This window comes from Ictalurus furcatus, chromosome 18 (genome assembly GCF_023375685.1).
Source record: "Ictalurus furcatus strain D&B chromosome 18, Billie_1.0, whole genome shotgun sequence".
In the NCBI taxonomy this organism is placed as follows: Eukaryota; Metazoa; Chordata; class Actinopteri; order Siluriformes; family Ictaluridae; genus Ictalurus; species Ictalurus furcatus.
Genome location: NC_071272.1, coordinates 11,072,504 through 11,089,059, shown reverse-complemented (window position 1 = coordinate 11,089,059; position 16,556 = coordinate 11,072,504). Strand labels below are relative to the sequence as shown.

The window sequence follows — 16,556 nt, the reverse complement described above, 5'->3', positions numbered from 1 at the left end:
AATCCTTCTAATAACCAGTGTATGTACGTTAAGTTCAATTCAATTTTATTTGTATAACGCTTTTTACAATGGACATTGTCTCAAAGCAGCTTTACAGAAATGTATAAATAGAGGATACAGATTTTAAGTGTGTGTATTTATCCCAATTGAGCAAGCTGGTGGCGAGGAAAAACTCCCTAAGATGATATGAGGAATAAACCCTGAGAGGAACCAGACTCAGAAGGGAACCCATCCTCATCTGGGTAACAACGGATAGTGTGAAAGTAAAAGACAGTTCATTATGGGTTTTTTTATGAAGTCTTTGTTGAACTAGTCCACTGTTCACCAAAGGAGACCTGAGTGCAAACCTGCATGTGGTAATTGCAGTCTCAAGGCCATAACAGCAACCGTAGCCCCAGCAACCACAGCGAGAATGTCCATGTGGAATTGTGGTAAACTGTATTTCATGGTACTTCAAGCAGTACCATCCTAAGTTAAGTAACCACTTTATCCTGGTCAGGGTTGTGGTAGATCCTGAGCCTATCCTAGGAATGTTGGGTGCAAGACAGGAGAATTTACATATTTATACATGCATTTTGTACCTGAACCATTCTTCTTACCGGGTTGTTTTTGGGAGGTCAGAGGAAACCTGAAGAACCTGTACAGAGATGGGGAGAACATGTGAATCTGTCACAGATAGTAACCCATTAGGTGACTAATACCTTAAATGTATTAATATAAATGAATGTATTCCTTGCTCAATATTTGGGATTTCATTTGACTTTGAGATAGCATGCGAAGTAAATCGCAGAGAATCACAGAAATGATCACGATTCACCATTCTGTCAAGTATTCATGAGGAGAAATACAGATTTTATACTACAAATGTCAACATCTCATCAGCAGCCAGAACAGAAAGGCCAGGCTGGAATTTGTAAAGTTTTATCGACCAATGAGGTGGAACCTTTTAGCAGAGTGATCGCTGGGGGAAATGTTCTGGGAAATACGGACTGCAAATGATCCTTACTTGAGGATTCCAGATAGCTGCCATTTTGTGCAACACCACACACTAGGCTTACGTCATGTCACACGGTATTGCTTGTGTAGTGTGCACAATTTCCTCAGCCTGCGAACAGTAGCAGAGACTCTGATATTTTCAAGCATGTTTGATTTGCTTGGTGATTGCACGGTCACGCGCAGCAGATACCTGAATCCAGTTTATCGGCCGTGTGGGCGGGACAAAATGTAAGCACAATAATAATGCTTCCGTTTGAAATTGTTCTGTGTGTTGTACCCAAATGGTTGTTAGGAACAGCGGAAATAAAAGCAAACATGACACACGGTATAAAAATAGCTTCTTTCTTCTTTTTATTATATACCCTACCTTCAGTTCTCTTTTGCAAAACGATCATCATGCTTCCACCTCTCCAACTCAATCCTCTCTCAACATTTCTCTTTTTTTGTTTGTTTGTTTGTTTGTTTGTTTTTTGCTTCTGTGCAAAATAGTCACAAAACCGTATGATGGACATCTGTCGCATAGTGTGTGATGGGGATGTCACGAGAACCGATACTTCGGTACCAAGTCAGTACCAACATTCTTAAAGTGTGACTGTATTGTTTTTCTGCAGTAGCATAGGTACCGTGGGTAATGATACCGAGGTTGCAATTCTTCCGGAACTGATGGGGCAGCAAATACGCGCAAGTGTTTTAGTCGGTCCACAAGTGGTGAAGAAGAACTCCTACAAGCACACGGGAAAAACTACAGAAGACGGCGAAAAGTTTGCTTGCCAATTAGACTCTCTCTCTTTTCCAGTATCAGCAAGAGGACAATGTCCTTCAGTAATTTTCAATTTTATTTTAAAAATGTTATCTTTATACCACACCGTGGTATCGACTTTGGTATCGAGTATCGTGTACTTTTGGTATCGGTACCGACTACTAGATTTTTGGTATCATGACATCCCTAGTGTGTGACCCTTGTCTGTGAGCACCTGTGTAGTGTGCATAACCCTCTGTCCAGCAGATAACTGACCGCGAGAGATTAAAGTCGTGTACTGTGAGCAGGTCGGCGATTCTGAGATTTCGAAACCCACGTAGCGTGCACTCGGCGTTAATCAGGGTGGGGAAAAAAGTGGAAAATTTTCAAACCGGCCAAATCTTCTGATTTTACAACCAGCTAGGCATGCATTTCATTTATTGAAGGTGAATCTGAAGTCAGCAAGCCTCAAACTGACAGCGGCTGCTGTCGAGGCTTGGCAGAGCGTTTTAGCTGGATATCAAAGATATCGGTGTCTTGTGATGTTGATGAGTCGCAGACTTTATACAGATACTTTAGGTATGGGTTGCGCAACCACATGAGCTTTACATTTTTTTTACACTTTGCTTAAATGTTTTTCTCCTTATATGTAGCACAGCATACAACATGTGACATGTCTGAAAACGAAGTATTAATATTTCATGAACAGTTATTTCTGCAACAGAAACTGCTGTATTTTCCACACAGTGTTGCGAATAGAGCAGTCTGCGGTGTCACTGTCCTCTAAAACAACGCCTCTGTTTCTCTCTTTCTCTTTCTTCCCCCACCCTTTTGAGCTCTTTTGTGTGTCTTCGGTAGCCTAAGAGTCTAAAAATAGCCACGGTGCTTGCCGTGTTGTGCAGCCTAATTAAGAGGAGTGGGACGAAGGTGCTCCCAAGCATCTGGGCCTAGCATGTAACGTAGCCCTTGTTCCCAATCACTAGCTGATGCACACCTCTGCCAATTATCCTCTGCTGCATGGCTGTTGAGGACACTCGTACAGGAGCTGACTGACTACAAATCAAAACTTTTTTTTTTTTTTTTTTAAATAAAACTCCTGAAAATGCTTGTTGCGAGAAAGCAGACGTTGCGTAAGCACTTTTGTGTTCCTCAGAATGCCACCATGAAAACAGTTTTATTTTGGGAATTCGTGCTGCTGGGTTCGCACTAATGGAAGTAGGGAAAGGAAAAGCTGAACTTGGAGGAAGCAGGTGCAAACACGCCATGGGAATTCAGGATGAGGTAAGGGCAAGGTTACAGATCAGCTCAGACCTGCGAGCCTACTTAAACCTTCCCTGCAGTCTAGACTCACGGCATAATGGCGAACAGTTTAAAGTTCATATCCCAACCACGGAAATCGAAGCCACTAAGCTACAAACCTAACGCGATTAGCATTTAATAATTTATGCTGCATTCCATTTGGCCAGTCATTGTCCTTTGAAAGATAGGCTTTGATTACAAAGCAGATACCAGCAAAACAAAATGGTGGCTTGGTTATCAGAGTGGAAAAAAGAATGAATTTGTTCCAGTGTTTACATTTAAAGGGACTTGACTGTGTATGTATATATTTGTTTGGATTGGTTATTTTTATATATACATTTAATGTTGAATGGGAATGGATGTCAGCTCATACTCACTCAAGGAGCTCCTCTTGATACTGAAACCAAGTCGAATGAAGGGTTAAGTAAGGGATTATTGAATTCACGGGCCGTGGAATCATTAGAAAATAATTCACACCCGGAGGTGGTAATGCGGCCACAACGCGAACCGGAGAATGCAAAGAATAAATAAATAAATATTTTTGATTCTTGTTTTGTTTGTTGTTATATCTGTGTGCTGTGGTGGACGGTAGGCAAACTTTTCTGTTATTTAAAGTTAACTTGGCGAAGTCATCTGGAGCTGTAATGTGGTCAAGACCTGACTGGAACTACTTTTGCTGTGCGTTTACTGAAAAATAATTGCACACCTCAGCCAATCAGAATCGAGAATTCAACAGCGCTGTAGTATAAGGAATTTTAATAAACTGACATTATTTTTTAAATCTTCCATAAATCAAGTTGAACTACATTTATAAATGACGGTTGCGACCTCATCTGCATCTCAAGTGACCCCCCAAGTGGAGTCACGACCCCAAGGTTGAGGAGGACACTACTTACTGTTCAGTTAAATATCAGCATTGATCATTGTTTTAGATTGTCAGAGGAAAGGATGGCTTTATAAGCATCTGAGTCAAAGAAGTGCTCATCTCTGCACCAAAACAGAGACGAGAGCTGCTTCAGGTTGACAGCTCATTGATTTTGTTTTTATTTCTCTGTCAAACATGTACAACAGCTCCTTCAGACTGACATCTAAAAGGTATTTTTTTGCATCAAACGTGTATCTCGGGGCTGACTAAAGCTCTGCTCGGCTGTTCGCTTTAATCCAGCCCGGCTCTCGATAACGCTCAAGTAACTCGGAGTAGAAGGTGTGGCTTTATCTATTATGAAAACAATATGAATATGGATTTGCTAGAATCTGAGCCGCATATCTAACATGCACAGTTTTAGATTCTCCTCCCATCAGTTTATTGTTTGGACTTCCAGGAGTCTCAGTGATTGGTTAATTTTGGATGATTACAGATGCCTTTGGGCAACACCTGTTAAATTTGGGTTTAGCTTCTTGGAGGTGGATATTGGTTTCGGGAACACTTTTCTGAGGGAATAAACACCTACAGTGGGGTCCACATTGAAAATCTGATTTTTATTTCATTTAAAACTGGAAAGTTTAGAATTTAGAATTTTTTTTTTTTAATTTTCAGGATCTTGTGTATTTACATATATCTCATATATGTATTCTGCAATTTTGTGATATTGACTCTTTGACTACAAAAGGCCAGATTTTCCTCCCATTGAAGCACATGTTCAGGCGATGCTCTGAAGGATTCGATCTAACAGTCTAACGTGGATCGTCAGGTTTTACACAAATGTGTGGAGTCCATGCTAACTCGAGTTCATGCTATCGTTAAAGCAAATGGGGGATGTGCCAAATACTACCAAAGTATACCAAACTACTGTTCATTCAGGTTATTGCTGATGATGTAATTTGTAGAAAAAAATTTTTTTTAAACCTTTACTGCATGGGGTTGCCATATGGCAACAATTAATTTATCTCCCAATTTTTTGATAGGCGATAATACAAAACTATTTACCTATGTAACTGGGGGAAAAAGGGGGCTTTAACTTAGACATAACACAAAAATGTCATGTCACCTGATACAGTGCAGGTCATTGGAGGGCTCTTAATATTTGGTTAATATTTCAATATTTCAGCCAAACTATTTAAAGGAAAAAGTTGCAACACTAAGATAATATAACGTTTATTTTATTTATTTTTAAAGAAGTTTATATATTTTGAATATTCTGTTGGTAAAAAGTCATTGTTGCCATATAGCAACAACATGCGATAATGGAACTGTGGTATGTACGTTCATGAATTAAAACATGCCTACATAGCAAACAGACACTGTACACTTCTCTAATCATATATTTACATTTTTTCCCATTCAACGTAATGTGAGACATTTTGCAATTGCACCTTTTATTTTCTAAATTTTATGGTTCAAGAGAAAGAATTTAAAAGAAACTTCACCCAAAACATGTTTGGATCAAATTTTGTATGTATTTTGACATTTATACATTACATTTTGAGTAAATTCATCCACATTTATAACTCCTTTCTAGAAGATTTTACATGTTTACTAGGTGCCAAAAAAAAAACCCTCTGCAACCTACAGTCTGGAAAATGCAGTAATTGGAATTGTAATCTCATACATTGTGTTATTTTTGACTATATGATACTTTCCACCATTGCATATTGTCTTATGGCAACAATTCACCAACTAACCCCCCCACCAATTTTTAAAAAAATATTTTTTTATTATGTGAATATAATGTAACGTAATAATTAATGCAGTAGAGGGTTAATAAATTAAGAATAGAATGCAAAATAAAGGCATTTCTATTAGTGCTCTCAGATTTTTCCCCTCTTGTACCGTTTTTCTCTCCACTACCTAGTTTCCCACCCTAATTTTCCAAAGACAAGTAGGACACCTCCTGTTTTTTTCTATAATCCACCATCCCCAGGGTCAGGTGATTGGGGATTTTGGGGCCTGCTGGTACCAGCACAACACGAGATTGAGCCCGCTGATGAGAGTGGACATTAGATAAGCAGTGTACCGAGTACATGGCTCAGGCTGAATGCTGTCCATGTTGTGCGTGGGGTGTTTGTGTAAGCTCCGTGCCAAGTCCGCTTGTCCCTGAGTTAGCCACAGATGGAAGAGCGATAGAACGGTGGTGGCACACTGCGTGCAGGCCGGCGAGACTGTTTACCAGCACACTGGACCAAGTGCCATGTGTGTGGAAGGCAGGGTGTGAGAGCACACAGACGCGCTCAGGATAAAGTCCAACACACACTGACTAGCCTGCCAGAGTGAATATAGCCTGAGGCTGGAGAGATGTTAAGAGCTTACAAAGGAGATTGATGTCCTCTGGCTCCTGCACTTCTTAACGCCGTAACATGACACAGCACCAACTGCAGATCTCCCTGATTTTTTTTTGTTGTTGTAAGCTGCCGTGCTTCAACAGGTCACTGATATCTGAGATTCTGTTCATTCGTCAGTAATTAAAGACCTATGATTGCTTTAAACGGTAGCATTTACAGCTTCAACACCAAGTTTTCTCATTTGCTACAAAGTGCACTCGATATGCATCTATCTGCCATTTGTGTACACATTTGGTCCAGTCGAGATAAACAGGATTAAGGATTTAGGATTACACTCCCCTGACCTTGTCCAGATTGTCTAGTGTCTAAGCTGTTGAGCATCTAACGCTCAAACCTAGCAGGACATCATTGCAATTGAGCAAATGTAGAATGAAATCAACAATGCAGTTATGAGCATGAGTGTCTGGCGGAGGAGAAGGCCAAAAACAACCCCACACTAGCCTCATTTCAACACTTAAAATGTAGCCATCTCAAACGCTTATAGACTTCCTTTCTACAGGTCACATTTCAAGTGTCCGGATACCTGTCTCTTAGTCTTACGGACACCGATATGATACTACAACTCAGGAAAATTACTATAACAAAATGGTTTCGGAGATATTCTCGTTTTAACGTTGTAGTTTGTCATTTCCGGGAAGACGATCACGATTGTTGGAATTTTTTTCAAATCTTCGTGATCGTCCATTTTAAATGCTCTTTAGAACATGTAAGTCCCAATCCCAGAGGCGGGTCTTGCTCTACAGTAGTAGCTCGTTAGCAGTGAAAATTGGTTCTTCTGTTTGTATTTGGCTGTGTCTTCCTGCAGATGATTCCCTTTTCCATCCATTCATTCCTTTGGTTGAGGAGGGAAAAAAAAGTTTATTTCTTTAGAAGAGGGTAGGATTTGTACGAGGTCATGGTTGAACCAAAAAAATCTGCAGACTAAAGACATGTTTTGCTTGACTCTGCTAGTCAATTTATTTCTCCGCTTCTTTCTCACGGAATTAATGTCACATTTTACAGTCCTTATATCCTTGTTCTTTTGTTTCAGTGTCCTTTCCATGTCCTTTTCAAAATAAGATGTGACCATCTAAGGGCATTTCATTCATTTGCTCTTTTTACAGTTAACTACTTCAGTGTAACTGAGTAGCTGTATTTAAAGACATAAAAAATCATTTAAATCAGAATAATTATTAATAAAAAGAAGTTCTCCTATTATTACCCATATCAACCCGTAAGCCATCTTTGGTTCCTCGTGGATTGATTTTTGCTTGTGCTTAAACAGAGAAACATAACCTTGTATGTTGTAATTTCTCTATAAAATGTAATATGCTAATAGAGGACAACATAATATAACAAATAATGTGATCACAATTTGCCTGAAGTGCATGGATTATTATTTTTAAAATTTGACTAGTAGAAAAGCTTCAATGTGCTTGAATTATAGAAAGACTTTGAATGACTACATGTCCTCCATGAAATCAGTATTAAATGTATTAATCTGTAAATAAATTGTTGGGAAAGCACATCAGTATTTGGTGCAAGGAGACCACAGTGTAGTCCTGCAGCAGTCCCAACACTCACACCTAACGCTCACACCCGACACCAACTGCCCCAATTCTGTCAGCAACATCTCTCGTGTAGTCCATGGAAAAACAAAAACCGTTAGTGCATGAAAAGACCTTAAACCCCATAAACAGGCAAATACTTGTAAATCATTCTAGTAGAGAATAATAGGTTCTCATGATATTGGCATCATCTTGTAGAAGTCTGGATGGTTTGCTGTTTTGCTCTTGTGAATACAAGTCTTCTTTTATATAGTCTGTGCAGCATGAATGTACATATAATTTAACAAGGGACATGTTTCTTGTTGTTTTCGCACTATAATATTCTTCTGTAGTGGTTGAAAAGATTTCTCTATTTTGGGGAAGTTTCAGATTGGCAGACACAACAGTCCGCTTGCATTCAGCCTAAAGAGACGAATGCAAAAAACCCTTCAATGAGCCTATTCTGTTTGTATTTTTTCGGTTTTTGGATTCATTTCTAGCTCAGAAGAATTCAGTTTTCTTGAATTAAAGATTTACAGAAGCACTTTTTCAGTCTGAGCGTAATGAGAATGTTTCCCAATTACTGCTGAGGCCAATAACGTAATCTCCAGATGGTGATTCGTAAGCTTTACAAAGTTATAGTAGTTTTTTTTTGTTTTCCGGGTAATTTCCATTCAGACATAGTCATTGTGTTGCAGTACTAGGACTGTAGTCCAGACTGCTTTTCAAGTCCAAGAGAACGCAGAGACCAGGACTAGCTGAGGCAGTGTCTTAAGGGGGTCGAGGCCAAGTCAAGGTGGAGTCCAGATGATCGTGTCAAACTCAAGACTGAAAACCATCAAATCCTTTTCGAGGCCAAGCCTTTACTTCAACTAATGATTAGTTTGTTTTCTAGAAGGAGTTACGTCTTGCACCTTTATTTATTTATTTGTTTTTACAAACCTTTGGTTAAGACCAAGACCAATGAATAAGACCAAGTCGATACAGGAAACAGCTCTAGACCGGACTTGAGTCCTTCAGCCCTGTAATGTACTCTCCTCAACAGTTAAAACAAGACGTCACTAAATACCCGTATTAAAATTAAGAGCCTTTTGAAAACATTGATGCCACGATTTTTGGTTTAGCCTCATCATTTATGACTTTAAGCCCTTCTTTACAGTCTGAAAACTGGGGTTTCTTCTGCACCAAAGCAGCAGACCAAACGTGAATACAATTCAACCAGAGGAAAAGCCATTTCACTAAAGGGAAGAGGATGCTTTTTTTAGCCTTTCACTTTGCACTGGTGACCTTTGACCTGTGAATTCATGAGACAGTAGAAAACTAGAAGGTCGAACTGTGGTAGGTTTAGATAGGGTGTGGGGGAGGATGAGCTGCTAATTAGCAGTAGTGATTTTACATATAAATTTTACCTTATTGTTAGTTTTCATACAGTTTTTTCGTGCTTGTCTTGACGTCTTTTCCAACAGTGTTTTTTTTCCCTTTATGCTTGCTAGGATTTTCTAGGATGTTGGCAGCACTGTTAAAGACTCCACACCTTAGCATCTTAATGATCATCATGTCTCTTTTTATGACTATGATTATTAAGAGAAACTCCAACTTTATGATGATCCATCCATAAAGACGCATCATAAATGGAGAAATAGTGCATTGCCATGGTCAGGTTTTGGCGTGTCCTTGACAGTCGGTGGCCCTTGAATACTCCCAGTTGGTCCTGTGTGCTGTTTTCCCATTACACCTGACCGAATTTATTGGCCAAGAAATGACTCGGTGATTATTATACGTGGGTGTGTTGGTGCAGTGTGCAGGGCAGCAGGTACAGGTACAACAGGACCTGGTTTACGAATAACCATAACTCTTTATGAAAGAGCAAAAGTGAAAGCACTGGTGCCAGTCCCACAGTTGCCTTTATCACAGCTCCAGGAAAAAAAATGTGTCCATTTGAGTTAGTAATTCTTTGGTTTGCCCATAGGCAAGGTTTGGGAGAAATCAGTATCAGTTTTGCGGTGAAGCGTCCAAGGTTAACTGCCAGCTGCTGTCACATTGGCACACACACACTTGGTCCAGAAACCCAGAAATCGTCCAGTGGCTTTGAACAGCAGTCAGTGCCACACTGATATTCTGAGCCGCTCAAGCGTGTTCCCTTTTTCATTGAATCTTTATCCCGCCAGTCAGTCAGCACCATCTCTTCGCTTTGAAATAAAACAAGAAAGGAAAGGATTGAGGAGGCACAGGAAAGCCTTGACGACTCCGGATCTTTGTCTGCTTTCTTCTTCTCCACTTTAATTGCTAATGCAGTCATTCAAGTCGTCGCCAAAAAAAAACATTCTTCCTTTTCTGCACTTTCTGGGAAATTCATTTTGTCGAATGTAAGGGTTATTTATGTCCTGTCAAGTTTGATTTGATGGTAGGCGACGCAGACTATATAGCCGCAGCCTGTTTTCTCCGTCACCTTTTAATTGGAGACCGAGTGCAAACCTGAACAGCTACGAAACAGATGCTCAGTTTCTACCGGAACTGATGAAGAGTACTAAAATAGACCGCAGGTTTTTTCAACCCCCCAACCCCCCCCGTTTCTGTTCATATCATACTTTTTTACGATATAAAAATACGCAGAGATAATTAGATGTTTTTCACTATTTTCGCTACTCTGAGCCCGCTGTAGTGCTAAAAAGTAAGAAGGTAGACTGTCGTTCGCAGGTCTGCATTAAATGCCCTTGTTCTTATTGTACAGGTGCAAAATAGATCATGTTTTCAAACTTGAGCTAACCCTCATGGTGTAGAATTAGCTGCACAAAATGAAGGTATGCTGCAGTGTGCTATGCCCTTGAGACATGCGTATTAAAGCTATTCTGCCATCAGAAAATGGGTTTCATGTCACCTAGGTTTCTTTCAAAAGCGGTGTTGAACAAAAAAAAGAAAGAAAAGAAAAGATCTGGGACGAAAAGATCTGGTATGGAAGATGGGGGACGGTCCTGTAAATGTCAAGGTTTTCATTTTTAAATGTCTCAACGCTTCAGCATATATTGGTTTTATTTATATTTCCACAGATCAGCATATAATTTTATTTTTTTTTTAATATTCAACAATGCTGTGCTTTTATCTTTTACTGTTGCTGTTTTACCAATCATTTCTGTCTTTTGCAATATATCTCTGAGAAAAATAAAAATCTTTATGCATCCTGCTCATTTCTAGATCAAGTCTAGATCTCTCTTTAAGTGAAGCCGTACGGTGTGTTTGTTATCCTCAGGGTTTTTATTTATTTATTTATTTATTTATTTTAAATATGGTGTAGCTTGTCCTTTCTCTTGCTCGTGGTTAATGCCTTCAAATTCTTACTGTTAAGAGAACGGCGGGCACAAAAGGCCGGCTCCACCGTCTCAGCTTGAGGTGACTGATGCATATTAAAGACCTAGCCCGTGAATGAGGAAAGCTCTAGAGCTGTAATCCGACCTCTGACGACTCTCAGACTGCTGGTCTTGTTCCTCTAGTTGACACAATAGAGCTCCAGCGACAGGTACTGTGGTTTGAGATTAAGCCTTGGGTGGAAGAGGGAGGGAATACTGAAGTCTGGGAATCGTGGGCATCATACAGACTATCCCTTGTGGAATTTTTGCCCTGCTTCAGAAGTCCCACGCAATCCCTCCACGTTCACCTGATGGGGATATCTGATCACAGAAAATGACTCCAAACTCTCAAGCCTACAATTTCAGGTTGTGAATTTGAAGGGTTACAGGGTCATACTTTCTTTTGAAGTGGAAAAAATAGCTTTTCTCATCCTCGTCATCTTTGTGCTCTTGCTTTGGTACTAATGGGGGTTTTTTTCTTTCTTTTCTCTCCGTACATGAAAACGCTTTGATTCTTTGTTCCATAACCCACACATTACGTCGATAGCTGTGATGCCTTTGAAAGTGAACCTATATTTCACCTGAAAACAAGCCACATCTTGTCGCTTTGCTTTAGTCTCTGCGCCGTTGTTGACACCTCTCTGTAGTTAAACGACCTGCAGGCCTGTGCGACAGCCATGTGTGCATAAAGCTGTATGCCAAGTCAGACAAAAAATAAAGACTGCAGACATCACAGGAGCCAGAATCACTAAAAGGTTTGCACAGCAGGCCTTTTATATTTTGATTAGAAAGTGTAATAAAGGGGATTCAAGCATTTTGCTGGGGTTTCTGTTCTTGAGTTCTGCACAAACCATACAGCAGGTTCAGGTAGGACAGCGGAAGCATGGCCGGGATGAAAAGAACGCATGTGGAGGCAATATATCACAAGCCCTTAATGGCAAATGCTCTATGTCGCATTTCTTTTAGTCGATTTATTGTGTCTATTCTCCATGCCCTCTTAGAGACCTTTCTATTTCCCGACTTCATTCTTTTAGTCAGTGTTGGTCTAAATCTTTTTTTTTTGTTTGTTTGTTTCTTTTTTTTATATATATAAACTTACCTGTGCCGCATTTTGTATTCAGTTCTTCATTTGAGATGAAAAGGATGGCATTTGCACTTTGAAGTGCATAGAGAATGAGGATCATTCTTAAAGCCGCAGCTAATCAATGCAGGCCACCCCCATTATCCTGTAATCCATTCGTTGCCTTCATAGATCCTTTTACTTTTTAATGAAAGGATCCATTGTCTACGCTCAGGTTGCGCAGTGGGTAAAAACTAGGCAACCTAGCAACAAAGTATTACCCTGAAATTTCTGTAAATGACGATTCTTTCAGATTAACTGCATATATACGAATAGGACCACACCTCAGTGTTTGGAAAATAAATTTCAATAAACTGCTCTTTTCCCTCTGGTAACAGTTTGCTCTACTTGTTTCTTCTGCAGACCAAATGAAGATCTCGGTCACATTTCTTTGGGCATGACCCATCCGGAGATCTCTTACCCGCGAGACGAGTTTGTCCTCCAGAAATCTGCTTCACCCAGCCTCCTGACCATCATCTTTTCCACACTGGCTCCGAAGAGAAGAACTTAGAGAGGGCAGAACAGGAGGGGTGTGAGGGTGTTGGGCAGGGGGCTGCTGGTGCATGGGGACGGGCAGCACACATCTCCGAAGGTGAGTGAAAGCCCACCATCGCCCATGCTGTCCCCTGCCCGCACCAGTCCTCCTGCCCTCTGCAATGGTGACATGATGGTACGCATCATGGAAGATCTCTGCTTCAGCCCACCCGTTTGTTTGTGCGATTATATGATGGACTTGATTTGTTAGTGACTCGAGGACGGTGTATATACTCATACAAGTGGTAGTAGGGTGACGATGCTGGTGTGTGGACGCATGAGACGGCTCTACAGGCAGCTCACGCTGCAGACCAGCCTACTGCTGCTGTTCCTCTTCTGCATGGTAAGTGTGCTCATCTCAGCCTACTTTCTGTATGGGGTCAAGCGGGAGCTGGAGCCTGCAAGCGTCGGTGGGGTGGAGAGCGTTGACGACGGCACCGCCGACTGGGAGGATTCTCAAGCCGCCACCCCTTCTGCTCCGTCAGCCAGGATACTTCCTGCAAGAACTGCCAAGCCAGCAGACACGTCCCGCACAGACCCTGTGGTTCTGGTTTTTGTGGAGAGCCTCTACTCACAGTTGGGCCAGGACATTGTGGCCATCTTGGAATCAGGACGCTTCCGCTACCAGATTGAGATCGCTCCCGGTAAGGGCGACATGCCTACACTCACAGACAAGAACAGGGGCCGCTTCACATTGGTCATTTATGAGAATATCCTCAAGTATGTCAACCTGGATGCCTGGAATAGAGAACTTCTCGATAAGTACTGTGTGGAGTATGGAGTGGGCATCGTTGGCTTCTTCAAGGTGAGGATTTACCATTACAAATGATCATTAATTACATTTAGCAACGGATTGTCCAGGTTGAATTGACGTATGTGGCAGAAAACATTTTGCTAGGGCTGCATAAAAAAAACTCGTATTAAAACTGCTATGCGATTCTGCAACATTGCACATGCAACAATTGCATAAAACAAACAATTCTGCCTTTTTTTGCTCTGACCAATCATCATAGACAGTTGTACCACCTGACTGCATGCCCACACCTGAATTGACTCTACTGAAGAAAAAGGAGAGAAACAACATCTCTTTGGGTGAATTTTAAATTGACCAAAATGCACTCTTGTCCACTGAGAAGGAATAAATTTGTCATAAACTGATATTTAATAGAGCAACAAGCCACAAGCGGGCATGTGCTAGTGATTTTATCACATGTAATGACGTTCTTAGGCACGACTCAAACTGGAGTGTTCAGTAAATTGTTTATAAGTAATATTTTGCTATAAACATTTCTTTTCAATGCAATGTTAACAGTAAGCTTTGGTTGCTAAGCAACATAACAGACAAATATCAGGGTAATCCATGAACAGAACAGATTTTTGAGCGGAAATTAGTAGAGCTGCAACAGCTAATCGATAAAATCAATAGTAATTGATTATGAAAATCATTGTCGATGAATCTCATAATCTATTAGTCAGTCTGCGCGCAGCACCGGGTGCGTTTACTCACTATGTGACTTGTGTTCCGAACACATGCTTTGGGGAGTAAATACTAAAGTTGTGTCCCAAAGAATATCCCAGGTGATATCGTCTCAAAAGGAACACTAGCGTTTTTTTACTATCCGGAAGTATAAGCCACTTCCTAGTCGACGGCGCATGACGTCATATGCACGTAATGTTAATGTGACACCGCTAGTTTTAGCCCAACACCCAGATTCACCGACAATGACTTTCTTCAGTTACTTCAGATTACCTTTTATAAAAATGATGCATCAATACTGTTATATAATATAAACTTCTATATAATTTTATATTATATATAAGTATTTATGCATTATTTTTAGGAATGCACAAAAATCACTGAATTAAACTGCAGTCCTAAATTAATTTAAAAAATGAATTTAGAAATTAATTTAAAATTTATTAATTAATTTTAATTTTTTTAATTAATTAAAAAACTGAAAACTGATTGTTTTCAGTTTTATATAATTGAACAAACATTTGTATAAAGTTTCAGTCTGAAGTTTATGTTTGTATTTTATTTTAAATAAACGAGAAAATAGTACTGAAAGATTGACCATACCCCCCAATCTGATTAATCGGGGGGGGAAATAATTGGCCAACTAACGATTATGAAAATTATCATTAGTTGCAGCCCTAGAAATGAGTTTACAATATGAAATTCCCAATTTCTAAACAAATAATGACTAAATGTATGAAATTTAGTAAACAGGGTGAGAATGTAATTAATTAATTATTTAACCAGTCAATATTACCGGTTTCTTTTGGTCTTAATTATGGTTAAGCTTTGCGTTGAAAATGGTTTGTTTGCACTTTGGGAGGACATGGTGCATTCTTGTCACCCTAATTATATGATGTAAAGTTTTAAACAAATTTGATCCCACTTAAGCTCCTCCTCCTTAATGGATCTTCTGCAGGAGCTTTAGCAGTGATGTAGCCCTTGTCCTGAACCTGACTTAAAGAAATATTAGAGCAGAATTCATTCAGAGTTCAGATATAATTTTTTTAAAAGAGTTTCTACCAAAGCTCTGCATCTACAGCACCTATGGTTGGCTGGTAGTCTCCTGTCTTTTCTTCTGAGAAACTTCACTTCCCTGTCCTGTTATGCCTCAGTGACTTTAGCTCTGAGCACTTCTAATGTTACATCCTGGAGAAACATGGCTCCGAAAACCGAACCAGTTTCCCATGAGGGAAACAGTAACTGCAGCCAGCACTTGGCTCGGTGTAATCTCCCGAGGCTATATTAAGCACAGCCTTCTCCGCATCCTCCTTCCTCCGTTCACTCTCGTCACCTTTGGACCATTTATGAAACATTTTTCATGCATTTCTGTGCGATCTGCAGGGTTAATGGAGTTGGGAATATAAAGCAGAGGAGTGGGATAGGAATGTTACTGGATTGTTAGAAGGAATGATCAGAAAATGATGAATTCCACTTTTTCTCTAGCCTTCCAGGTTAATTCTTCTTGGAAGTAACTTGATTGTAGCGTTGCAACCCCGGGTTAATCCGTTAGTTCGGTTCAATTTAAAAATTATACTAAATACCAAAAAAAATTTGTTGAGAGATTTCTTTCTAGCATTTCTTTCAACTACTACTACTAAATTAAATAATATGTCACTAACTACAATACAACATTACTGACCATTCTCATAGCATATAGTCCGTTATACATTAGTTGGTGCCAGGTAACTAATGTCCATTGTTAAAAACACTATACAAATAAAACTGAATTAAAATTGAATTATATTTAGTATAACCACTGCGGGACATTTCACTGTGTGTATCACTCCACTTGTCAAACTTTCCAATCTAGCAACAGTTAACTGAATTTTGCAATCGCAGAAATTAACGCAAAATCAAGCAAACGCCGCAGTATTCGGAGGAACTTGCAATTTTTTAAAATTACAGCAGATTTGGCCCAAGACTTGTCGTGTGACATCATCACAACGTGCATTTAGTTGAAGCCGTCGTCATATGAAGCTGTAAAAGATTAATAAAAGCTGATTCCAGCACATGCACCTTTTAACAGGAATGTTCTAATCAGTGTGAGCCCAATGAGCAGCAAGCTAGCTGACAGGTTGTCAGTGAGTGCGGATTCTTCGTGAGATATTTCTGTTAGCAGAACAAAAAGAAAGAACTTTTGACCGTGCTGAGTCCAAAATATCAGTTACTCGATCTGAATTTCTTGTTTGTAGAACTGATT

The 16,556-nt window shown here is 39.9% G+C and overlaps 1 protein-coding gene across 2 annotated transcripts in view; it reads left to right on the top strand.

The window, feature by feature from the left end:
* Positions 1–16,556, top strand: part of ndst1b (N-deacetylase/N-sulfotransferase (heparan glucosaminyl) 1b) — an 88,174-nt gene that overhangs the window by 42,597 nt on the left and 29,021 nt on the right. For both annotated transcript variants that reach the window (XM_053648595.1, XM_053648596.1), the window contains one exon: positions 12,667–13,642. In XM_053648595.1, coding sequence (XP_053504570.1) covers positions 13,097–13,642 — 546 coding nt within the window. In that variant the 5' untranslated portion in view covers positions 12,667–13,096. The remainder of the gene's footprint in view (positions 1–12,666; positions 13,643–16,556) is intronic.